The sequence below is a fragment of the Psammomys obesus genome, unplaced genomic scaffold (genome assembly GCF_907164565.1).
Source record: "Psammomys obesus unplaced genomic scaffold, mPsaObe1.curated_primary_1811, whole genome shotgun sequence".
NCBI lineage: Eukaryota > Metazoa > Chordata > Mammalia > Rodentia > Muridae > Psammomys > Psammomys obesus.
Genome location: NW_026592509.1, coordinates 185,356 through 211,800, shown reverse-complemented (window position 1 = coordinate 211,800; position 26,445 = coordinate 185,356). Strand labels below are relative to the sequence as shown.

The 26,445-nt window shown below is 47.7% G+C and overlaps 1 protein-coding gene across 5 annotated transcripts in view; it reads right to left on the bottom strand.

Annotated features, from left to right (window-relative positions):
- Sergef (secretion regulating guanine nucleotide exchange factor) overlaps positions 1-26,445 on the bottom strand; it is a 200,233-nt gene that overhangs the window by 61,557 nt on the left and 112,231 nt on the right. For 4 of the 5 annotated variants that reach the window (XM_055613494.1, XM_055613495.1, XM_055613497.1 and 1 more), the window contains one exon: positions 10,284-10,320. The exons of the other annotated variant lie outside the window; for it this stretch is intronic. In XM_055613494.1, coding sequence (XP_055469469.1) covers positions 10,284-10,320 — 37 coding nt within the window. The remainder of the gene's footprint in view (positions 1-10,283; positions 10,321-26,445) is intronic. 5 annotated transcript variants of the gene reach the window in all.

Below are 26,445 nucleotides of genomic sequence, written 5' to 3'. Positions count from 1 at the left end.
AGTTGTCATAACCTAGTCACCTCTCAGAGATCCCATCTCCCACATCTAAGTGTTTCCACACTAGGGTTAAATTCCAACACATGACTGTGGGGAGTGGGAAAGCATGGCCATTCGGACCCTGTAACACAATGACAGAATACCATGATAGAAATACAGCGGCCACCCAGGGTTGTCTGGGTCCTAACCCTGCAGCCTGTGAGGCTAGGGGCAGATTACAAAGAAGAACTGAACGAGCAAATGGAGGTAACTCATTAACTGACATTACCACAAAGATTGTGCTAAATTACCCAACTGGGTCCCATATACCATGATGCTAAATGGGGCTAGGCAGAAGATACCAGAGCAGAAAGCCTCCATCGGCCACTGCTGACTTTGAACATAAGGGGCTGCAAGTCACTTCCAAACAGGACATGGGCAGTTCATGGGAGGGGGCAAAGGTGACAGAGTCACTCTAGAGCTACCGGAAAAGAAAGAAAAAAAAAATCACCATCCTGCCTTTAGTCCAGAGATCTGTCAAGAAGACTGCTGACTTCAGCCTTAAGACTGTGTGTGTGTGTGTGTGTGTGTGTGTGTGTGTGTGTGTGTGTGTGTATGTGTGTGTGTGTGTTGGGACAGGGTATTGATATGTAGCTCAGGTTATCCTCCAACTAATGATCCTCTGCCTCAGCCATCTGAGTGCTGGGACAGCACAATAATCTTTGAGAAGAACAAAGTAGGAGGGCTTATAAAACAAAATAATAAATATAATTAATTAATATTAATAGAAGGAATCATCTCAAAGCACCCTCATATGTATATGCAATCTATTGACCTTCAGCTAAGGGGTCTCTGTAGTTCAGCAGGTAAAGATTAAGCTTTTTAATAGATAATTCTGAAGCAATGTTTTTAAAATAAAATTGGGATGGATTTTTAGGTCTAGATGTAATAGACAAAACAACATGTCACATAGAAAACACAGAAAAACAATCCATGACCTTGGAGTAGGTCAGATGTCTTAACCTGCATACCAATACCTGAAAGCACTGAAGAAGAAACCGATATCCTGGACTTCCCTAAGATACAGACATCTACTCACCAAAACATATGAACATGGCAAAAAGCGCTGAGAAAAGACATTTGCAGTGCAATTTTCCAACAAATGGTAGACTCTGTAAGCCACAAACCAGTAAGGAAACCAGTCAAACCCACTGTAAAACAGTGGGCAGAGATTTGACACTTTTGGATGGAAGGTTTTGAACATCATGAAAACTAAGCTGTGAAGCAGCCTACCGGCAGGGACAATCACTTTCCCCATCACGAGCTTCGGCATTTTAAAAGAAATGTGAGTTAAGATCTGTGAGACGCTGTACCACATATTCATCAGAACGGCTTACGGCGATGAGGCTGACGCAATGTAGGGAGGGCACAGCACCAATGAAGCACTCACAGGTTCAGCTGGGACTGACCTGACACATTTCGAAGATGCTTAAACAGTATTGTGCTAGTTACTTTCATATTGCAGTGAAGAGACATCATGAGCAAGGCAACATAAAATAAAGTAATCTGGCACTCACAGTTTCAGTGAGTCCATGACCATTATGGCAGGGAGCTTAGCAGAAGACGGGCACGCAGACAGGCAGGCACGCAGGTAGACAGGCGTGCAGACAGGCTGGTAGGCATGTATGTAGGCAGGCAGGGCACTTGAGCGGTCACTGATGGTTTACATGTTAAGACAACAACCATAAGACAGACAAAAAGCTCTCCAGAATGGTGTGGGATTTTGAAGCCTCAAAGTCCACCTCCTAATCCTTCCCAAAGAAGTTCCACCAACTGAGGACCACGAATTCAAACATATGAGCCTCTGGGGTCATTCTCACCCAAACACCACAGGGTCTATGGCTGAACCCACGCTCTGCAAATCTTCTTTTTAGCTACCCATACAAGAGACATCTATGAGTGCTCACAGCAGCTTCCCTCACAATCCCCAGGACAGAAATCCAGATGTTCACCAGCAGTTAAGGGGATAAATATGATGTGATACAATCACAGAGCATGTTAACTAAGTAACAAAAAAAGAGCTGTTGCTGCATAAACAGCATGAGTAATTCTTAGAGACACAATGTGTCGGCCAAAAGTCAAACAGTGGGAGCATGCGCTTTATAAGATATTCAAACAGATTCAAACAGACCAAAAAAACAAAAAAATCAGCTTTAAAGATGAAGAACAGAGGCTCCCCCTTTAGGGAGTTATTGACTGGGATGGGCATGAGGTCACCCTCTGGGGTATTGGAAACACCTTGCATCATGCCCTGGGTGGTAGTTTCTTGTGCGCATACTTGTGTGAAAAGTCGTCAATCCAAATCCAAGGACTTGAATGTGTTATGTATATTCTATAGGTTTTACCAGTGCAGAGACCTAACATACGATTTAAGAAAAGAATTGGTTTTGTTCATGCTTTCTGAGGCACAAGTCACAGGGGGCACGCTAACGCAGCTCACATTGTGGCAGATGGGAAGCAGATTGGGGCGGCAACAGGAAAGTGGCTAGGGCAGGTTCTAGCTCTTAAGAACACATCCAAGCCACCACTTCCTCCGAGCAGCCCTCACCACTCACACATCTGTCAACTCCCAAGAGTCCATTCAAACTCTGAATCCATTAATGGACTAAACCGTCCCTGAGGTCAAACCCTTCGTGGCCTAATTATCCCTGGAAACACTTCACAGACATTCACACTGAGGCCTTCACAGATAGGCACAATGCCAGTTGCCTTAGCAACCACTTGTTTATTTCCCAACCCAACCAGGTTGGCTACCATGATTACTCATCACAAATGTTATATTCATCTGTGTGTGCGTGTACACCACAGCACAGATGTGGAGGCCAGAGGACAATTTGCAAGTGTCAGTTCTCTGGGGCTCAAAGTAAGCCATGGGGCTGAAAATCAGGCTGTCAAGTGGAGGCAAGTGCCTGTATCCACTGAACCATCCTGCCTGTCCATAAATGTTATGCTTCAAGTTCAAAAGTCATGAAAAGGGCTGGAGAGACGGGTGGGTGGTTAGGAGCACACTGTCCTTGCAGAGGACCTGGGATAGCCTCTTGTTCTACACAGCAGCTAACAACCTTCTATAACTCCAGTCTCAGAGGCTCCAACACTCTTCTGAGTCCATAGGCACCAGGCGTGCGTGTGGTGCACAAACACGTGTTTAGGCAAAACACTCACACGCAAAGGCCAGGCATGGTGCGGCGTGCCTTTCAATCCCAGCCCTCAGGGCCAGAGGTGGACAGGCAGAGCTCTGTGAGCTGAAGGCAGCCTAGTTTACACAGGGAGTTCCAGAACAGCTAGGGCTATGTTGAGAGACTCTGTCTCAAAACAAGACAAAACAAAAAAACTTATTAAAAAGCTACGTTGAATATTTGTTCACCTGTCACATCAGACTGGCAAAGCTCCAAACCTTCACAGCCCTCTATTAGGAATACTGCAAAAATAGGACTCTGCTGCATATTTCTGGTTGGAATGAAAAAAAAAAAAAAAAAAAGCTATCATCCTTATAGAGGCAAATTTTGCAACGTATTGCAAAATTAAAAATACATTTCTTCTTTTGCATAGTAATTTCACTTCTGAAAATGTATCCTCTAACTACACTTTCCCACAGTGACGTGACAATGTTCACGGCAGTACCGGCTGATCGCTTAGCTGTGAAGACAAAACGGTGTAGTCAGAGAGAGGAAGAATTTACAGCTTGCCTGTCACATTCCACAGAGGAGCATGCAAGTCTGAGCATGCCTCAAAGCACTCTACAAAGCCCCAGGGTTCAAAGGCATCATTGTCAGTGCCATAAAATAAAAAATAAAAAAGCAATTTCCTTTATTACATTGTTTCTCTATTAAATTCTGATGTGGTCCTGTCTGGTAGGTGTCAGGCCAAGGTCAAATGTTTCACCATATATCTAACAAAGGTTCAAGGGTTCAACAGCTGGAAATCACCAGTAAAATGACACATACACTATCATTCTAATTTGGTCCAAAAACTGGCTTTGCATGAGAAAGTGGGGACCATGCTTCCTGCCAACATATAAGAACTGGCTGTTGTCATGGAGGTAAACATGTTTTTGTTTTAATCCCAGGTGTAGGATATGGGACTGATTCAGATTGTCCACAGCAGCAGACTATTTGCCTCATGTGGGCTCTGAGAAGGGCCCTTTGCCAGGTATCGATAGTTTAATTCTGAGGACTCTGGAGAGGAAATAAATGCCAGAGCGCAGAGAGAAAGGGGCTCCAAGAAAAGAGGAGGCTGCTGGCGTCCACGCCTGCTGCTCCTGCCTGCTGATAGTGCAGTTTGATGACAAGAAGTTGGGGATCTCCTGAAGACTGGACCTGCCCTAAGGAACCTGGTGACCCTAACCAGCAGGAAGTAGATAAGGAGAACTCGGCCCCCATCCCCACTAACCTTTCTCTCCTACCCAGTGTTTGGCTGTTGGAAGGAACTGGGGTGGAGAAGGGAGGAATAGGCATAAGAAACCAAAATCAAATAGTATGAAAAGTAACATTAACAAGCTTTGCTTGGAGAAGTGGGGACCATGCTTCCTGCCAACACACAAACCTAACACTCCAGAATGCCATCACCAGTAATGTCCTTTTCAACGTGTGGAATATGGAGAAAGGCAATGTAGCCAGCTCTTCCCGCCTGCCTCTTTGTGCATGTATATGTAGGTATGTATGTATGTGCTCCTCTGTGTGCACATGTGTGTAAAAGCCAAAGGACAATGTCCCCAGGCACTATTCATTTTGTTGTTGTTGTTGTGTCTGTTTCCACCCCCTGGAGGCCACGGAAGAGACAAAGCTGGTGGACAACAAGCTCAAGCTGTGTGTGATAGTTCCTCCTGACTATCAACTTGATGGAATTTACAATCGCACAGAAGCAAACCTCTGGGTGTGTTGTGAGGGTTATTTAGATTAGGTTAACTGAAGGGAACACTCACCCTAAAAGTGGGTGGTCTCACTGGGCTGAGGTCTCAGACATAATGAGGAGAGGAAATGAGCACAAGTATTTGGCAGGCCCTGCCTCCTGTGCACAGCTCCCTTTTGGCTACCTTCCTGCCATGACGGACTGTGTCCCTGAACCGTGAGCCAAAACTCTGCCTCCTCAAGGTATTTGTCAAGTAGAAAGAAGAGAAGTAACTCGAACAAAGGGCTAGCCCTTTGCTCACTGAGCTGCCTCCCAGCAAGGGTCTCTGAGGAGTGTGACCGTGTGACCTCGCTCCCCTCCGCCAACATCCGCCTGTCTACAGTGGACGCCATGGAGAGAAGTCCTGGGTGACAGGAAATGAGTGAAGGAGAGGAATGAGGCAGGGAGTGAGTGCCACCCTGGGGACCTACCGTTTGTGGACACAGCAGGAACTCAGCATGCCTATGCCACTCAGGAAGACCCACTTGTGGCTGGGCATCCTTCTGGCGAGGTTACAGACTGGGAATCCAGCGCAGCGGGGCAGGGTAACTACAGGAAGCAGGAGGCTGAGTGGCAGTGTGGCCACGGCCAATGGACTCCTCCCTCACCTTAGCTGTTGTCTATGTACCTACAGGCCTAGATCCAGCCATTCCTCCCAGACAGGAACTCACACACCTGCCACCCTGCCCCCGACAAGAGCCTGGTGGAAGCACTAGACATGCCAACAAAGACCTAACTGGAAAACCAAGGGAAGAACTATTCCAAACTGCCAAAGAAGGGAAGGAAGAAAGCTAGATGCAGATAAATCAACAAACACATAGAACTCTTTTCTCCAAAGGAAGCTGAAAAGTGACTGCCAAGAGGCTTCCTGTGGGCTGGACGGGCAGAGCCTGGGTCCCTGTCTGGGGATAACTCAGAATAAATCTGGGTTGGCACTGTCCTGAGGGCTGCTGAGACCTCTAGATCAGGACTCATCTTACCTCAGCCTCTGCAGTACATGGCAGACTTTGTCCAGGACACATGTTTCTTCAGTCACTATGGCTCTCAGGGGCCCCTGGGGCTCAGGCCCCTTATAGGCAATTATAATTGCGCCCTTCTATGAGGTCCTAACAGGAAAACATAACAGCTAACATTGATCCCTTACCTTTGTGTCAGTTAGTACTCTCCTAACAACTGTACAGGGTCAATAATGTAAGCACAGCCTGTTCCTGCCCCAGGCACAGGACATGGCGGGGCTCAGAGTAGCCTTGGAGGCAGGCAGACAGCTTGCCCATGGATACTTCTGAGCAGCCTGTCCAACCCCCCTAACCTTTGAGTCTCATTTGTCCGTAGCAGGTTAGAACACGTTTACCTGTGGAGTTTACTGCCTAAGGCAGAGTAAACCCCCCGGGCCACCCCTTCACCCCTCCCTGCCTCGCTTCCCTTCCCAGGCTGTTCTGTTTGGCACACATTTGTTAGCCATTACGGCTCCTGTCCACGAGCAAAGTCTTTTTATTCCGCTCCAGTCTATCATGTGGGGACTATAGTGCCAGGTCCTGGTGCTGGGTTCAGAGTGGACTGACGGCAGGAGTCCATCTGCTGCAGCAATGGCAATGGGGGGCAGCTGGGAGCAGGGACTCAGGCTGCTGGGGCTCTTGTCCAGTGTGCCTCTCTCTTGCTGGCCTCCAGCCAGGGTGACCGGGCAGCAGTCTCCTGCTGCTTCTGTCTGCACGCACTCCGCAGAGCACCCTCTGGGGACTGTATCAGCCCAGGGTACCTCTGCGTCTCCGCTCCCAGGCAGGTGGACATCTGAGAGCACTGCGCCTGGGCCTACCTTCCCTGACCCTGGCCAGTCCTGAGCGCTGCACCTGGGCCTACCTTCCCTGACCCTGGGGCTCTCTGTGCAACACACTGAGCCAGTCCCGAGGCACAAGACAAAATAAAATCTGTGGCTAGACAGGACCTGAGCTCAGTTCCCAACACCCATATCAGGGGACTCAGGGGTCTTGATGCCCTCTGACCTCTGTGGGCACCTTCCTGCACATAGCACATATAAATTTACGGAGGTCACACACATACACATAATAAAAGATTAAATAACTTAAAACTACACCTGCATTTTATTACTATTTCACTTCTTTTCAGTGGGGTGGAACAGGGTCTCACTACATAGCCCTGGTCAGCATAGTAATTGCTACGTCAGCCAGCTCACAGCGAGTCTGCTGCCTCGGCCTCCCACGCCGGGATGACAGGTATGACCACCACACCCCGCTTAGTTATTTACTCACATTTGTAGTTCTGTTGTGTATGGTACTGGGGATCAAACCCTGACCTCGTGCATGTGAGGCACGTGTTCTACCTCTAAGCTACCCCACACACATACAATGTCTGATTTAAAAAGACTCAAGGCTTGCCAGTTCCCTCCGTTGACGCTGACAGCCTCACTGAAATAACATGGGATCCCTCTTTCCCAAAGACCATTGTCCTCCCCCACAAAGAAATCTGCACCAGAGCAGTTCTCCGCCGCTTCTCACACCTAGCTCAGTCAGAAACAAAGAAATATACACAAGAGACAACCTGTGAAGTTCATCTTGCCTGGTGTGCACAACAGCCCTGCATTTAGGAATCATGACCCCGGTGCTTGGATGCGGAGGGAGATGGGCTTCACGAAGTGATGGGGCTGGTTTGAGCCATGGCTGTCTGCCTGCGGCTCTGCTCTTCCGGGTCCCAGGCTGCCTCTGTCAGTCAGCTTCCAGCTCTGCTGGCTTGGCCATCTCTTGACTTGTGTGCTTCATATGTAGAGATTCACCTCAACCTTTTCATCTATGCTGGTCCCAGGGGAAACGACCTTCTTCTCTCCAGGGATAGCAGCAGCAGCCACAGGGTACTGCCTCAGATTCTCTCATTAGCTTGTCTTGATTACAGCTAGTTCCGCTGTAAAAATACCTGCTCCTGCTGCAAAGCAGGTGGGCTTGCTGATACTTCTGCTCTTTCTCTGACTCCAGCTCCTCTGGTTTCCCACTGCTGCTGGCAGCTTCCCTTCTCTGCTGTCCCTGTTTCTCACTCCTGTGCCTGTGACAGTGGGGCCCACAAACAGTGCCTCAAATCACTCCAGTCCTGTGTCAGACTAGCTCGGCAAGAGTGCCTATCAGTCTGCTCCGAGTCGGCTGCTGTCCATGGTGCTGGGAATAGGCAAGAAGGGGAGGAGGGCACAAGGTGCTTCCCTTCCAGAAGACGGAGTCCCAGCTATCAGACACAGGAACAGGCAGAGGTGAGTGGTAATGAGTGCTGAGACCCACCTGGAGATAAACGTGATTTTCTGTTTTAAGAAATCTGTTTCTGTTTAAGGAATCACATTAAATAATGGCCACTAACATTTCTAAAAAAAACTTTTAAGAACAATTTTACTTTCGGTTTTAATTATGTGCGAATGTGTTTGTACATGTGAGTGCAGTGTCTATGCAGGCCAGAAGGGGGCATCGTATCACCCAGCGCTGGAGTTAGAGGTGGTTGTCAGTGGCAGGACATGCGGGCTGGGACACAAACTGGGGTCCTCTGCAAGAGCAGCGCCTCTATTTTAACGAGGAGGAAGATGAACACCTTGTCGAAGTTCACACCGCTACAGAAGCCAGCACAGAACTCTGGCGCCTTGCCCCTACGCCGCAGTCTGTGACGTCCAGCTTCCTCTGGGGAGCAGTGACTAAGTGTGGGGTCGTGAGAACTGTGCAGCAGTAAAGGAACACACAACAATAGCAAATTACCTCAAAAGTCAAACGTGTAACGAAGCCAGGGTGTTATTGGCAGTGCTCACCGCACTGGATCATGTGACCGCGCTGTGGCTTTGATTGCGAACGCACCAGGGCAACGAGCGCTGCCCGAAACACCAAGGCGCAGACTCCCTACAATACGAATTCCTTTCTGCTCTCACAGAGGCAGGAGGGCCAAATTGAGAGGACAAAGACTTTTCCTTTCCCTACTGTCATGCCTCAGCAGTGTCTAAGTGGTGTATCTTTGGATTCTGCTAGGTTAGAGTGCTTAATTTTAAAAACCGCTATATGAGTTGCTGATTTGGGTTTCATTTTTCTTAGTCATTAAATAGAACTGGCCAGATGGCTCAGTGAGTAAAAACACTTGCTGCCATGCCTGAAGACCTCAGTTTTAATCCCTGAAACAAGTGCTATGTGTGTGTACACACATACACACATACACACACACACCACCACCACCAACAACAACAACAACAACAGCAAGATAATAACAACAAGATAAAATTTAAACATCATTAAATGAATTCTGGCTTATGCTTAGGACAGAATTTCCAACAATTTTTGAAATGGCCCTAAACACGCTGCTGCCGGGTATTTATGGGAAGCGGGAAGCGGTGCTCTCAGCACTCAGAGCACTGAGCATGCTCTAAGCCCCATAATAGCAAATACTCAGCCACAACTGAACTCTGCAAGATAAGCATGCACACCACCTCATTAGTACACAGTCTGCTCTGTCCTTCAACGATAAAATTTCACGCATACCAAAGAACTGTTTTTAGACTATTTTATGAGCTATTGCCAGTATATGCCTGACTTGTACATCTGCTTTACACACTTGTACACCTGGAGTCATGTTGACGCAGAGGGGTCCTGAGCAGCAGGAGTTTAAGAAGCCCCGCTCTGCCCTACTGTGCGGCTCAGCCTGAATCGACTAGGGAAAGGAATGGACAGCTTTCCTGAATAAATCACCCCTGGGCGCAGTCAGGAACTCATGTTATCCATGGCCAGCGAAAAAGAAGTCTCGGTGAACCAGGTTGGTGTCTGACTGGGGGCTCTCTGGTGCAGCTATATACCGGGAGCAAGGGCTGGGAGCCGAGCCCTGTGCTTCCAAGGCGAAAGCACTTCCTAGAATGGGTCTGTTCAGAGTGCCAGCCCCAGTTTTACGTCTCACTGTCTATCCATGACGCCCAAGCCTGTGAACTGGATATTTAAATGTCATTTTCTGAGGCAGGAGCCAACTCAGCCACTTTAAAAGATACTCAATGACACAGCTGAAGTTTTTGGAAAATGGGCTTCTAATAAGTGCTTTATCACCAAGAATGTCCCCCAAATCATCCTCAACTCTCTCCCTCTCCCCACCTCATGCAGCACACACGCGCACGCACACACCCACACACCCACACACACACACACACACACACACACACACACACACACACACACGCACAGGGCATGTGCTGTCACTACACACCCCAGACTGGCCTGAACTCGTGTTTAGCTTGCGCAACACTGGGTACGGACGCACACCACCAAGCCTGGTCCCAGAGTCTTCTCCAATTCTGTTACATGGATTTCCTAATCAACTGTTATCAGTGTAAAAAAGAAATCACTTACTAATCACTGCCAAGTTGTGCTCTGAGCCACAAGCAACCTGAAAAAGCAAGGAAGATACACGCTATTAGAAAAAAATGTACAGCCTCCTCAGCTAGTGTGCTTTGTGATCAGTTATTTCGTAAGGACATGCACATTCATTTTTGGCAATTTTTTAAAAAGTTAGAAAGGAGCATCATACACAAAGGTTAAAATTATCATTATAACATATTCACAGCTACATAAAAAGTCAGTGTGAAAAAACATTGACTAGAAATCACCAAGATATTGAGGTTGTCTTTAGCTAGTTAGACTGCCAAAGAGTTTTTCTTTCTGCTTTCATTTTTTCAAACTTCTTTTTTTCCATTTCACATTTTAATTACTTTTATTTCTTTTTCATTTTTTTCACTTTACTTTATGTGTATTGGCATTTTATCTACGCACAGGGCTATGTGCCATGTGCATGCATTACCCGCAGAGGACAGAAGAGGGCGTTGAATCCCCTGGGATGGGAGTTTCAGACAGTTGTGAGCTACCATGCAGGTGCCAGAATTGAACCTGGGTCCTCTGTCAGTGTTCTTAATAACCAAACCATCTCTCTAGCACCACCCTCAACACACACACATACAGGGTTTCATGTACCCTTAAACTCTTGCTCCTCCTGCCTCTACCTCCTAAGTCCTGAGATCACAGCACATTTTTCAACATTTCTACAATGGACATGTTACTTTAATAAAAAAAAAATAAAAAAAAAGGAAAGCTACAGCAATAAAGATGACAGCTTTCAAATACCGAACTAAAAACATCATCACTCTCATTTAGTGATAAGAAAGCCAAGAAGTTAAAGGAAGAGATGCTTCTGCTCTGTCCCCCTCCCCTTGCAGCCCAGACTCCCTGTGGCCTCCGAGGGCACTTCATTCTCTTGTGCTTGCTTGTTCATCCACCCAGAATGGCCTCTCCTCATCGCCTACATAAAGGGCTGTGTTCATTCTTTTCCTTGGAGCACCCACGAACTCCTGGCTACATTGTTTAGGCTGACTCGGGCACTCCTGTCATTCAGGCATCACATTGCAGCAGGCATCTTGTCTTTTAGTATTCCTTCTGGCCTCTGCTAGGCACAAACAGCCTGAGAACACAGTGTGTCTCACCTCTGCAGGTAAAAAGCCTAGGGCTCAGTAAACATCTGACAGATGAGAGAATGAATAAAAGTACCAAGTGCATGAAAGAAAGAAAGAATGTCTCAGAGAGCAAGGGCTGCTGGTTGTTCAGGGTTTTGAATCCAGTATTTGCAATCCCTTCAGCCTCTGCATTATCCACCTGCTGTCAGGAGGAAGTAAAAGAAAAGCAGAGATGGTTCCTTCGGTGCTAATTAAGAGGAAATCTAGACTTGGAGAAGTATGTGTGACCTGCATCAGGATGCTCCTTTAACCCCAGACCTGAGGAAGGGGTAGGTACTCTGGACACTGATGTGGGAAAGGCTTTGTACATCCTCTTGGCACACCCCAGGACAGAGAGGAAACATGGCGAGAGGAAATGATTCGTCCTGGGTTCCAGGGCAAGTCTAAATGTGAGAACTTTCATGACCACAGAATGAGCCTGTCCAGCCTTTGTCCATTTAATAGCCTGTCCACCTATTCCATTTAGCAGACTGGTCATTGGGTTCATCCTTACTACAGCCCACTAAAGTCTGTAGCTAATGGCGTGAAACATTCCTAAGAAATGCTGAGCAGCAGAAGTTACTTTGTGCAAGCACGAGGCCTGGAGTTCAGATCCTCAGAATTCACGTTAGCACAGGCGGGCATGGTAGCCCGCATGTAATTCCAGGCTCAGAAGGTGGGGATGACGGACGCCTAGAGCAAGCTGCATCGCAAAACTGGCTTTTGTTTGTTTGTTTGGTCTCAGTTTGGTTGGAGAGACCCTGCCTCAGTGAATAAGGCAGAAGAACAACGGAAGATAATGGTTAACAACAACCTCAGGGCTTCACGCACACACACATGCACACATACCTACATGCAGGTAAACATGGACACACACACAAACACATGAAAAAAGGGGAAAGGAAAATGCTGAGAATATGTGAAGCTTTCTCACCACAAAAATGACAAATATGTGAAATAATACATAAATTAGCTTGACTTAGCCATTCTATGATGTGTGCTTACTTCAAAACTTCAAGTTGTTCATGATATATATATAGAGAGACATACATACATGTGTGTGTATGTATATACATACAGATACATATCTGTTAATTAAAAAAAAAAAAGACTGGAGAGGCTGAAGAAATGGCTTGGCAGTTCAGAGCACTGGATGCTCTTCCAGAGGACCTGGGTTCAATTCTCAGCACCTACACAATAGCTCAGAATTGTCCATGGTTGCATTTTTAGGGGATCTGATGTCTCATTTTTCGGCTTCCATGGGCACGGGGCACACACATGCATGTAAGCAAAGCACCATAAACATACAGTACTTTTTAATTTAGAACATTTAACAAGCCTAGAGCCAGTGTGACTCTCTCACTCTGACAAGGTCCTATCTTGATGTTCTAGTGGAAATGGAAGTTCTGATGGGGCTGGAGGTGAGAAGGGCAGCCTGGCCTTCTAAGCCTTGCTCAGTACAAAGCGAGGATTCCTTGTCCCAAATTCAGCCTGAGAGAGGAACTACACACACTGCACGGACTCCGACAGATGTGGCAAGGAAGCCCTCTTGGTCAGTCGTCACGTCGCTAAGCTTGAGGCTTGTCATTGTCCCATGGTAACTCCCTGGGGACCAGAGGCATGGTAGTTCACCTGAAGCTTCCTGGCTGTACCGAGGCTGGCTCCCTAAGTCTGTTTGTTACAGGGAGCAGCTCAGACTGATGAACAGGAAAAAAACTTAGATGTCTAGCAGTAAGCAAATATGTATGTAAATGATGGTCGAGCTATTTGATGGTCTATTAAACAGCCTAGGAAAATGATGCTTACACTAAAAAAATATTCCGAGTATCATGTGAACTGAAAAAAAAAATCACATAAATGTTGTATCCATAATGCATTATCTACTCTATAATAAAACATGAATAAAAATGACTGGAAGAAGAGACATCAGAATGTTGACAGTGCTTGGCTCTGGTCTGGGGAAGAGACTGGGAATACGGCTTTTCTTTTGCTTTCTCTCTGCGTCTTATACACTATTTTTGTAATCAGAGGAGAAATCTATTAAAAATAAGGGGAAAAAATAGGTATGGTGGCACACACCTTTAAGCCCAGTACTTAGGGAGGCACTGGCAGGTGGATCCCTGTGCGTTCAAAGCCAGGGATCTACTTGCCTGATCTACAAAGCGAGTCCAGGACACTCAAGGCTACACAGAAAAACCCTGTCTTGAAGAAGAAGATGAAGAAGGAGAAGGAGGAGGAGGAGGAGGAGGAGGTGGGGGGAGGAGGAGGAGGAGGAAGAAGAGGAGGAGGAGGAGGAGGAGGAGAAGAAGAAGAGAAAGAGAAGGAGGAGGAGGAGAAGGAGAAGGAGGAGGAAGAGGAAGAAGAAATAAATTACAATGCAGTTCCTTCCACATGGGAAAAAAAGCCAACAGACTGTAAAATCTTGTGTGTTTAGAACTGGGGTGGGGGTGGGGCTCCAAAGGTAACAGAAGTAAATTCCCAGGGCAATTGCACCCTGGTAGTAGGACTAGCGGCTTTTCATTCCCACCAGTCTTTATTCCCGGAACATTCTTTCACTATGGTGTCAGCAACAGTGGTGTGGTGACAGTGATAAGAACAATAATTAAAACTACCATAACTCAAGGACTCATGTGTGCCAGGCTCTGCTCCAAGGCACTTCTGAAACAGCGGCACATTTTAATCATCACAGACATCTTTCCAGGTATGTCTGGCTTTGCTCGTTTCGGGGACAAGGAGCCCGAGGCTCACACATATTCAGTGACATCCACAGTTAGTTAAGGCACAGAAACAGAAGCAAAATCCACATTTGTCAGCTCTGCAAGCTAATGCCCTTTACCTCTGCTTTACCTTACATTAAAAAACAAACAAACAAACTAATTAACTAAAAGCCATGGGGTTCTGTGGGTTGGGGCTTGCTGGAGTTGCATCAGGGATCAGGTTCCCGGGGGCCAGCCACTGACAGATGCTAGCACACACCACAGCGGCCGCTCCATGTCCATGGGCGAGACAGTGATGGACGGCTCGGCTCTATCAGCCGTGCTGACCTGGGAGCATGGAGCATCCCATGGTTCTCCCTCTCTGTGCTCTGGCATAGAGAGGGGACCCTGAACACCACAGACCAAAAACCCCAGAGCTACACCCCTTCAGTGACAGTGTTCCATTTGCTTCATATTGTTCCTGCCAGTGTTTACCACTGCACAGCAGTAAGTAGTTTCCTACAAGACTTAAAAGCAGCTGTGTACCACGAGAAAGATCCCAAGCCAGGCAGCCAGGCCACTCCTCCAGGACCTGAATGTTCTGATAGTAAAAGATGTCAGGGTCCTGTCTGCCTTACAGAAGTGCTGGAGGACAGATGAGACAGCCCTCCTTTCTTATACACGAAAAAACGACACCTGATGAAAACCCTCCTCGGCGCCCCCTGCCGCTCAACCGCAAGGCCGAAGTTACAAAGCACGACTTACAAGACCAGCTCAAGTTGGCCCGCATTTACCACTCATAAACTGTCAGCCCCAAATAACGTATTCTCTTTCCATTCCTGATGCATATTCTTCTCTAAGGACATCACATAATTTCAGGCTCATATGCATTCTATTCTCCTTGACCAGAATTTCCTGCCCCCCGCGGTCTACTCCGGTAAGCCCTGGAGAGCTGTTCAAACCCCTGTCAGCCCCAAGCCAAGCCTGCTGCTGTCCTTCCCACTAGGGATGTGTGTGCTCCCTACCTCAGCCCCTCCACCATCCAACTGACTAGTGCCTGGTGCCTCTTCCACAGCCAAGTGCAGGGCATGGAGCAATGGGTGATAAGACGGTAACAGGAACATCAGGAAAAGTCAGCGCAAGATAATTCTAAGGCCTGGGGGCGTGGTCTTCAGCTGTCATTCCTGAAGGAACATAAACTAGGGGCTGGAGACATGGCTGACAGGTGGAGCGTGTGCCTTGCAAAGTTCGAGACCCTGGGATTGAACCTGCCCGCCCAGCAGTGGGGGCGCCGCCACTGCTTACAAAACAACTGCTTGGACATGAGCACAGCAAGTAGGAGTGAGTTTGCTCATTTTCTGAGAGTGCTGCCCAGCTCCCCAGTTCCCCCTTCAAGCTATACCTGGTGAAGAGAGCAGAGCTGTAATACTGCGCCCAGACTCACTGAGGCCTCTCGGGGGATGCCCAACGGCTCCTCCTGCAGGTTCAACACACTGCCCTATGCTCCCTGGGAGGCCAAACAGAGCTGCAGGGAACATCCATGGGGACCAGGAGGTGTACCCCAAGTTTTAAAGAAGCCAGCCATGCCTTTTGTAGCTTAGGGACTAGGGTTACTAATTCTCCAAAGCAGGGTGTTCATGCCCAAGGCCACCACACTTTACTCCAGCACTTGGACTTCTGTAGCTGACAGTGTCCCCACAGCAAGGCTCCCTACGCAGCTTCCTCTGAGGAAAATGGGTTCCCTTTCCACCCCGGCATTAGCTGTCCTGGTGGGCAGCACCGCAGCTCCTGCGCCACCAGCCCTCTCCCCACTTGGCTGTGGTTCCAGAACACGTGCCTGTCGACCGCAGACAGCTCACCACTGACTCCGCGGGGACAGACCCTGGGACTCTGGAGGGGTGGCCAGCAGGAGAGTCAGGTCATGCGGGTGAGAGCTCACTGTTTCAAGACACCCTTCTTGGACACCAAGGCCCTGCCTCTGCATCTCCTTCCTGCCTTGCATCTAGTCAGACTCCAGAGCCCATCAACGTGCTTCTCAAGGGGGCTCAGAGCAGCCTGGATGTTGTTTCCTTTCCCACCAGCCTAAGCTCTTTGATGAGCCCCCTACATGGCTCCACTGTTTCTTTCCATTTCTTTTCTTTTCTTTTTTTTTCAAGTTCTACATTGTCATGGTATTAAAGTCTTGTCTTGCCCCCACACTTGGTCTCTCCTTTCCTATGACCTCTAGCTTAGCACAAGTCCTTTCCCTGTGTCTGTATTTCCAGTTCATACCCAAGAGACACCCAGATTAGCCCTGCAGACCCCCTCAGCTCCTACAAAGCCCACCTCCCTCATCTCCTGCCATGCCTATAATTTTCTTTCATCAAATCCCTTTTGAACTTCCAATGCTCCCACCGCTCAGTGTGAGGGTAGCAGAAAATGGGCTCTGGAGAAGGAACAAGAAAACCTGGATTTGAAAACTGGCTCTACTCTTCCCTAGCCATGTGCTGTCGGAGAAACCCCTTTGCCTCTCTGAGAATGGGGCACTACCAACCTGGCCCAACTCACACATCCTAAGCCCTTCCTCAGCAACCCACACAAGCTCATTGCCACATTCAGAATGGGACTTCACCCTCATTTCATTCTGAAGTATGTTTCCGAGACATGAAATATCTAGTTTAGGGCTGGCCACAGCCTGTGAAGCTCCACAGTGTGAAAGTGCTGCCTGGAACTGGCTCCAGAGATGAGCCCCTACCTGGAGGTTAACACAGTGAGGGGCTACAGGAAGAAGCAGCAAGAAAAGTGCAATGTGAGAGTTCTACAGGCAGAAGCGACAGACCCTCTACCGAGCGTTGGGTTTCTGAGCTGCCTTTCGTCCTGAATGACTTTCCTGTTGCTCTTTCTTCAGACACTTACTTCCCTTGCTTTCCACGCTCTCCCTCTCTCTACATCCGCCACAATCCTTATGCTCTGAAACCCCTGATCCTTGCAGATTGAAAGAGCCGAATATAACAATACACCCGGATTCAGTAAAGGTGCGCCAGCGTGCCCTTGGGAACAGCATGGAACTGTGTGCAGAGGACAGCGGCTTGGTTAAACTCAAAGCAACTAATAGCTCTGAAACAGGCAAACACTGTAGAGCCATGGTTCTCCACCTTCCTAAGGCTGCCACCCTTTAGTACAGCTCCTCAGGTTGTGGTGACCCCAGCCATAAAATTTTCATTGCTACTTCATTACTGTAACTTTATGGTCTTCAGTGACCCCCATGAAAGGGTTGTTCAACCCCAACAAGGTCATGACCCACAAGTGAAGAACACTGCTGTAGAGCATGCTCCTCAAAAACATCTAATCTTTGCCCTAATCATCACAATACATTAAAATTAAAAAGAGTAACAAGACAAAGTGCTGGTGAAAGAGCTAAAACTCTCTCACTGTTGTCAGGAGCAAAATCCAATAGTACTTTGAAATTGTGTCTGCCAATACCTTCAAAAGCTGAATACATATACATAACATACACATACCAGGAGACACAAGTGCTCCAAACTGCTACTTGCTTATATATCAAAAGGTCTGCACAAGAGCGCTATAACGTATCGCTTGTAAGAAACGAAAGTGCAGCTCTGTGATGAGCAGAAGGCCTCAGTTCCCTGCATCAAAGTAAAAGAAAAAAAAAAAAATCACAGAAAGGTTTGGCATTAATGTAACAGGAAAACAATGTAGCTCATACAGAATACTTTACAGCCCTTCAGCGTGTGGCTCAGGCACGTGGGGCACCGGCTCTGCATGCAGAGCCCTGAGCTCAACACCCAGGACTAGTGGGAAAGGAGGTGGTTCTAGCTTGGATGAGACACCCCATAAGTCTTGGGCACCGGAACACTTGGCCCCTCATCGATGGTGCTGTTGGGAAGGTTTCAGAGGTGTGGCTTTGCTGAAGGAAACACATCCCTAGAGGTGGGCTTTGAGAGTTCAAAGACCGTTTTCTCTGCTGCATGCTTATAGCTTAAGATGTAGCTTCCTGCTCCCGCCACCACACCCGCCACCGGCTGTGTCTCTCCGCCATGACTGACTCTGGAATTGTTTGCAGAAATAAACCACTCCTTCTGTAAGTGGCCATGCTATGATGTTTCACCACAGCAACTGATTCCTTTAAGCGGAGAAAAACTACTGTTATTCACAACATGAACAGATTAAAAGAAGCCAAGCAGAGGCAATCATAAATTTATATGATTCTTTTTACATAAACTAAATAAAAATATGAACATAAAAATAGGCCAAAAAAAAAAAAAAACCACTTCAAATACAAATATAACTATGTAAAAGGAGCTAATCCCAGTGGCGGCCTTTGGACACAGGACTCTGGCTTGGCAACCTCTGGTTGAAAACAAAGTGGAAATAGATTTTCAAGACTGTGTGAATCTGTTTTCTGGGATTACAATTTTAAGTAATTCCAAATAATAGTAATCATCTTTGTTCTTGAAAAACAAACCAGAAAAATTACTACAACCATCTTAAACTATAGAGTAGGCCGTTCTCTCCCACAGGATGCTTATGTCTGTTCTGAAGATATTTGGCACACACTGTTGTACTGTGGAGATGGAAAACTGTATTAACATTGTTGGAGGCCAGGATTCCACTGTTGATGGAGTAAACACAAACATGGAATTGGGGAAGCAAAGAGCAGCTCTGCCCACCAGACCAAAGGCCAAGGCACAATGGGAAATTACAATTCTACAATCACATACCTACATGCAGGTTGCTTAAGCCAGTGCAAAGCTGCCTAGAAGCAGTGACCCCGCACTCAGTCTCTGTGAGTGCCCTCACGGTACAGATCCCAGATCCTAAATCCTTAAGAGAAATAAGACTTCCTGAAGAAATGGCAGATTACAGGCTCAGGACAACGAAAGAACAACTGGAAACTGAGCACCCATTTGTGCCAAGAAGTGAGGTGACATGGCAGTCTTTAAAAGTTTAGAGGGATGGAAATGTGCCAAAAGAACATAGGAACCACCTTGAAAGGACTCCTACCAGCTGGCTAGGGAGAATTTGAGCATTAAAATGAATAATGACAACATTCAGTTATAATACACTGAATAAAATAAAAGTCCATGAATACATACTGAGTAATAAATAGGAAAGTAGGGAAAGTTCTTCCTTATACTGGATGTCATAAATAATAAACATGAAAGGAATAATTGATTTAGATAAGTTTTACAACCATTACAATAGTTAATGCAAGGACAAACCATTAACTCACATTAAAACAGCTGAGCAAAAGTCCAAGAAGAGTGGCACATTCCCACAGTCTCAGCCCCCTCTCTACTGTTCAGTTACAAATGGGAAAGACGGCAGCTTAGTAGAAAAGAAAGGGGGGACAGCACCTCACCCGAAGACCTGAGTGAATATCACTAATAATGAGATAAACTCAAATCAGATTTCTCCTCTGAGGACGTATTAAAGGCAGGCACGCCATCAGTTATTTAATATTACTGCCAAAAGGGTAGAGGTGAATCCAATCACAAGGAAAAATCAAGTAAAACCAACAGAGGGACATAATACATGCTACAGAACTGTCCTGTGCGCTTACAAACCACAACTGTCATGAGAGGCAAGTAAAGTTATCAGGCCTTAAAACACGCAAAGAGGCTGAACACAAAGCATGATCCAGGCCTGTGTCCTGGATGAAAGAGAAAAGCATCAGGAAAGGCATCACTGAGACAACTGGGGACCTGTGAAGGCTGTCCACAGAGGGAGAGGCCGAGGAATACTTAGTGAAAGAGACACAGATGTGGCCAAGCAGATGGCTCAATGGGCAAAGTGCCAGCTACAAGCCTGACCACCTGAGTGGAGCCGCAGCTCATACGTAAGAGCCAGGCGGGCCGGCAGACACCTGCAACCCAGCGCTGGAGGGGAAGGGCCCAGAGACAAATGCGTCCTAGAGTCCACTGGCCAGCAGCCTGTCCACAGCAAGCCCCAGGGTCGCAGAGAGACCCTGCCGCAAAACGTAAGGTGGAGAACAGCAGAGGAAGACACCCGGCATGGACCTCTGTCCTCCCTGGCATATGCTTGAGCAAGCACTCCATACGAGTGGGCACATCCACACGCAAAACAAATGTGTAGACATGTGGTGAACCATTTTCACAGTGCCACAGTATGACAAAACCTTCCACAGCGTTCATACTGCACTGGCTGTGAGGGCTCTAGTGTTGACTTCACACACACAGAAAAGCTGTTCATTGCTTGTGTCCAGGCCCTCGCCTCATGAGTGCACACAGACATCCCTAATTATTTTTGTGGATAGAGTTATTTCTATATACCTTACTTGAAAATCATGAGGTCACACCAACAACCAGGCAGAATGGTCATGTTTCGTCTGTGTTCAACACAACTACAGCGGGTCTTGTTTTGCCTCATTTTGCCGCTGTTACAAAGCGGCCTGTCTGTCTGGTATCAGCGTTCGGTAAAATGGTTCAGGTCAGTAAGAGGACATAAGGGCTCAGTGGGGGGGGGGGGGTTGCTGGTCAGATTGTAGCAACCCCAGCTCATGGTATCGAGGAGCACGTTCCTCTTCCCTGGCTACGTGGTACCGTTTTTTTTCCATCTATAGAGCATCTCCTCTGATGTGTCAATCATCCCTTGGGGTCCGTTTCATTATGGTGTTCAGTTTATAAGTTGAGGCCCATGGTCATGCTCCATGGCCCGACATTTGTAAGCAAGCTATCTGACCCTGACACAGGACCTGCAAGTTTCCAGCCTCTTTAACATAAAATGGGCATGGTGATATTTACCAGACAAGACTGCAAAGATTAAATGAGATCACTTTTGCCAAAAGCTCCAATCCAGTAAAAGCTCTTCAATAGACACTATTTCAGCGCCCTGATGACCAGCTTGTCTCTATATGCAGTTGATATTGCAGTGATTTTCACCGCGGCGATCTTAAACACTGGGCTGCTCCTCAGGCCTCCCCGCTCCACAAGACAATCTCCTGTTCAACAGCTCCACAGCTACCCACTGATGCCCACTCGATGCCATGTGTGGGTGGATCAGCTCTGAGGTCAGAAGTGGAACATGATGTCAGAATATTAAGATTTAAGGCTATGTGGGACAAATTAGGGTTCAAACCAACATTCTACCAACACAAAACCTACAGGCATGCAGGCCAGAGGCAGAGCGGAATCTGCCCCTCAGCCTGTGCATGCTGAGAGGTGGGGCGGCTCTGGCCTCAGCCCCCTCCTCCGCCAAAACACTCTTCTAAAAGCCACATGGTTCATTTTGTGTTCCACTGCTCAAGCCCGAATTCCGTTGTGCTTGCTACTTAGATCCTGGGTACTGAACACGGCTCTGCAGCCTCTCTGCTCAGCAGTCACCCACAAACACTTGCAGCACCCCACCACCCTGGCCCCACACACCAACTCAGCCTGTACCCTCAGCTCCCTATAATCCCGGGTAGGGGAGAGAGGGAGCATCGAAGAGAAAAGGTTGCTGCCTTTAGTTGACTAAGTCCTGTTCTAGGCACCGTGTAGATTGGCTTGTTATAGCTTTGCTTTCTATATCAGCTGAGAGACACGCAAACACCTTGACGGAAGGCGCACAGCCAACAAGTGGCCAGGCCGCCTGGAAGCAGCTGCCCCCTCGTTTGGGCCTTGCTATCGAGATGCACTTGTCCATGTGGCACTGAGTGGCTCCCACGTGTCTGCCCACTGCGCCTTACTCACAGTGCCCAGCACACCTGGGTCCTAATCCGATCTGCCGCCTGTGCGCCTCCTACCACGGAGGCTAATGGAGTGCACTAAGCTTGTCTCTGGCCTTGCCCCACTCCTGTGGTTTCTGGCAAGCGCTTTGGGTTCTGTAAATGATGGGTGAATTCAGATGACTCTTCAAAGTCAGAGGCTAACTTAATGTCCTCCTGAGACACGGCAGGAAGATCCCACAAGACCTGAGGAGAAGCCCCTGGGCGGCCTCACAGGATGGGGGCACTTAGAAAGAGGGACAGTAGCAGACAGGGGGCGGCAGCCCACCACTTTCCTATCTCAGTTCTCTCCATCAGGACAGCAGCTGCAGGGATGGAGCATTTGTGCACATGGCTCAAGAACCTTCACATCTGCTGCAGCTGACTAGCAGAGCTCAGCTGGGTCACCGCCAGGCAGGAGGAAGGACACCTGAATGTGGCCCTGACCGGGAGGACCCTCAGGACCCTATGGTGACGAAGCTTTACTCTTGCTCCCCATGCCCCATTCATGGTCTTCTGTATCTCAGACTGCCCTTAAACCTACAGTGTCACCAAGGATGACTTTACAGCCCACTAGGCCTGGTTCATGTCCTGCATGTTCGGCAAGGCCTAGACCATCTATGCTGTGTTTCCAGCCAGCACTTTGTCTTCTAAATTAAGATAAAATAGAATCGCTGAGACCAGATCCTAAAGTTACATTCTTGCTGAGATTAAAAGCAAAGTGAGCCAGCCTGACCAAGTCCCATTCCGGCACAGCCTGTAGGTCAAGCGTGCCGCTGTCCAGCTCCCAGAGCACCCTGCTGGAGCCCACTGCCTACAGGCCAGCTAGCTCCTGGCCTGTGATGCTCTCGGGCCCCTTCTTGGTCTAGCGAGGTGACTTCGAAACTTGCCTAGTTCAAAACAATGTTGTGGACTGTTGGGTTCTGCCCTTGATTACACACCCCCGAAATGCATGTGACTGATGTCACATTTTTATCAGAATGGGCTCTTGGATAACATATGCAGCAGACGGCACTCTCCACGATGTCTGTACAAACACCTTTCATTCCACAGGTTCTTCCACTGTGTCCTCTTCCCTTGGGCTAGGGCTTATTTGTCCTTCTCCTTCAATGGGATTGCCCCTAACCTCCAGCCACAAGCTCATGAGCAAACTAAAATTATCATGAGCTAGTATTTTGTCATTTAAATTAGTGCACATTGATTGTACAGAACACTGACCACTTCTACAACACGCATGTACATACAGTCTCAACTCATCCTCCTGTCCCTGCTGGCTCCTTCTTCCTCCCAGAGAACCCTTCTACCCTGCCTTTCTTTTTAAATCAAGATTTCGACTGTGACAAAAACATGTCATACTTGTTTTTCTTAGTCTGAACCAACAAAAATTATACACTTGCTTAACCTTGTATCTTTGTAATTTTTTTTTTGTAACTCCATTGCACAGTTCTTGAACATGAACTCTATAGACAACATCATGTGTGAGAGCTGAAAGGAAGACAGGCTTGGTAGGGGCTGTGAGTGAGCACGGTTAACAGTGCGGAGTGTGACCTCACCCCCGCAGCCTCCCGTAGTCCGAGGACACACAGAAACGCATTATCCGCAGAACCTCTGCATAACTTCTGGCCCACCTGACACCTCAATTCAGGCTTTGTGAAACCATAATCATAAAATACAGCTGGTTCCACCAGACTTCTGACTCACACAATTATAACTCAGAAACACACACTCTTAAGTGGTGACCTGTTACACAGTTTGCGAAAACTGATACAACAGGCAAACTGATAAAGTGTAGTTCAGCCATAATGGAGTACTGCTCATCAACAAGAAGGAGAAGATGTGCTGATAGGTGACACACGCAGGTCTCAGCGGCATGCTAAGTGAAGGACGACAACAGAAAAAATAGGTGCTGCAGGATCCCGGTGACATGAAACCCAGGAAAGGTGAATGTGAGGTATAGTGACAAAAGGGCTGAGCCTTCGGTGAAGGTTGCCTGATCCCACCAACTTCCTTTGGACATTGCTGCTTCCTCCTATACACTCAGCCCAACACTGGGATAGGAAAGCCTATTTACAGGACACAGCCCTCCACATGCACTCCGAGGAGACTCAGGGCACAATGAGCTCTCTATAGGTAAACAATCTATCAAAAACACAAACGGAAACCCTAAAACACACTGTGATGGGGAAAACCAAGCCTTCCAAAAGCCCTGTCACATACCTCTCTCTCGTCAAGTCCCTTTCCACATACACCAGGGAGTGCTGCACATCCACAACTCAACATTACTTTTCAGCACGTTTGCTCCTGCTGACTCCACCTCCTAAGCTCTGAGATTACAGACAGTGCTGGGGCATAGAACCCAGGGCTTCCTGTATGCTACAGAGAACTTCAGCCACTGAGCCAGAGGTCAGTGTCCAGCCAGAGGTCAAATATATAATATGTCATATATATGTTTTATGTTTATTTTGTGTGTATGTGCAAGTGCATGTATATGTTCTTCATGCATGCCTGGTGCCCCAAGAGAGCAGAAGAGGGTTTAGATCCCTTGGCACTGGAGTTGTAGACTCTGTGAGCCCCACGTAGGTACTGGGAACAGAACCCACCCTCTCTGCAAGAGAAGTCAAACATTTCTGCATGTACCGTTCTGATCCACAGTTCTGATCTAAAGCTGTCTGCACACCCTGCCACCCTTGGCCAGGTGCTGCAGGAATTACAAAGGGAAGACTGTTTGGCGTTACCACCTGGCTCTGCAGTCAGTCAGTGAGCACTGTTATAGTCCACGTGACGGCAGGTTTGACTTTGGGTCCCATCGCCTGCTCGTTCTGTGAATTAGCTCCAGTTTCTTCATATGCGTACCAGGAATTACAGTGCCAACCCAAAGACTGCCCTGACTGAACTCACTCAGATGTGCTATCTTGGGTGGAGTAGGCACTCCTCCCCAGGCTCACCTGCCTTTTGTCTACTGGCTATGTGGCCCAGGAAACAATAGGAAATGTGAAATTGCAGAGTTATCAGGAAACATTTCCTCAGACTCCTTTTTCCTTTTGAACTTTTCATTAACAACAATTACAGAGAAAAGACAACCAACTCTTCCAAAAAGTCATAATTTAATTCTCTATGTGTCAGCCATAATAATTCTATGAACAAAACATTACTACATCTATCAACTACCATAATGGTTTTATTCCCGAGAGGCTCAATGACATGTCCAGACTTACAAAGTCATGTCACCACAGGGCACCCCTCAGGTGGAATACGACATCTGTGCCTGTGACAACAAAAATGTTTCTAAAAGATTGGTTTTTAGTGAACTTGCTCGACTAGAGGGATGGCTCAGTGGCTAAGAGCACTGGCTGCTCTTCCAGGGTTCAATTCCCAGCACCCACATGGTGGCTCACCACCATCTGTAACTCCAGGGCATTCGATGCACTCTGCCGGTTTCCATGGGCACCAAGCATGCACATGGTACACAGACACACTTGGACGAGAATGTAGCCTGCCTGGCACAGGGCTCACCAGCAGGCACGAAGCCCTAGGTTTGGGCTGAGTGCCGTGTAAACGGGTGCAGTGGCACGTGCCTGCCATTCCAGCACTCAGGAGGTGGAGGCGGGAGGACCTGGAGTTTGAAGCCATCCTTGGCCACAGAGCAAGTATGAGGCTCCATAAGACCCTCTGCCCACCTTCTCTGCACAGCATAAAAGTGACCTGGAAGGACACTGACTTGATGTGCACTCTGAACACACACTCCATGCCAGGGATCGTTACAGCACTGGGGATGCAGAGAAGATGACAATGTTCCTGTCTCCCAGGAGTTAAGACTAGCGTAGAGTTTGCGTTACCACTAGTCCAAGTTTGCTGGAAGATAGCCAGTGGCTAGGGTGCAGCACTCGTAACCATGTAGGTCTGGGTACTACAAGGCCAAGCATGAATCCTGCCTCCACCATGTACAGGCTATATGACCCGGGACAGGCTCTCTCTCTCTTTCTTCATCCAAAATGCAGTATTAACATAGTTGCTATTTTGCAAGGTTTTGATGAGACTTGCATTTATTGCTACATGTAAAATGCCTACAGCAATATCTGCGCAAAGAAAGCACCCAGTGCCGGACAGCTGTTCTCAACACCCATAAGAATCAATCTCAGTTCTGACAGCTGAGGATACTTTTGAATTTGAGCATCCCAGCCGACCGGCTCCATCTTCCTACGGCAGCCACCCTGACTTTCAGATTTGCTACGTCCTTAATGGCTTCCGTGCATTTATTATTAAACTCTGCCTTTTATTCTCTAATAACCTTTTTAGCTTATTGAGTTGATGGTTCAGGGACCTTACCTAGGAAATTGGTGGGAAAGTGAACAGACTTCCGCTCACTCCAAGTGCTTCCTCTGCTGCAAATGCTCATGCAGACACGAGCTGCGCGGTTATGTCCATCATAACCACCAGGTGCTTCTCCCACGCGTGCAGATGTGCACAAGAGGGCGACAGGGCTTAGCGACACACAAAGGTCCATCAGAAGATAAGCGTTAACAACGTCCTTTTGCGAGCTTCCCTCAGCTGCCTGTAAAAGGCAGGTACACGTGTATGATAAAGAGAAACACCACAGGGGCTGTGAACGGCAGCAGCCATGCTGAAGA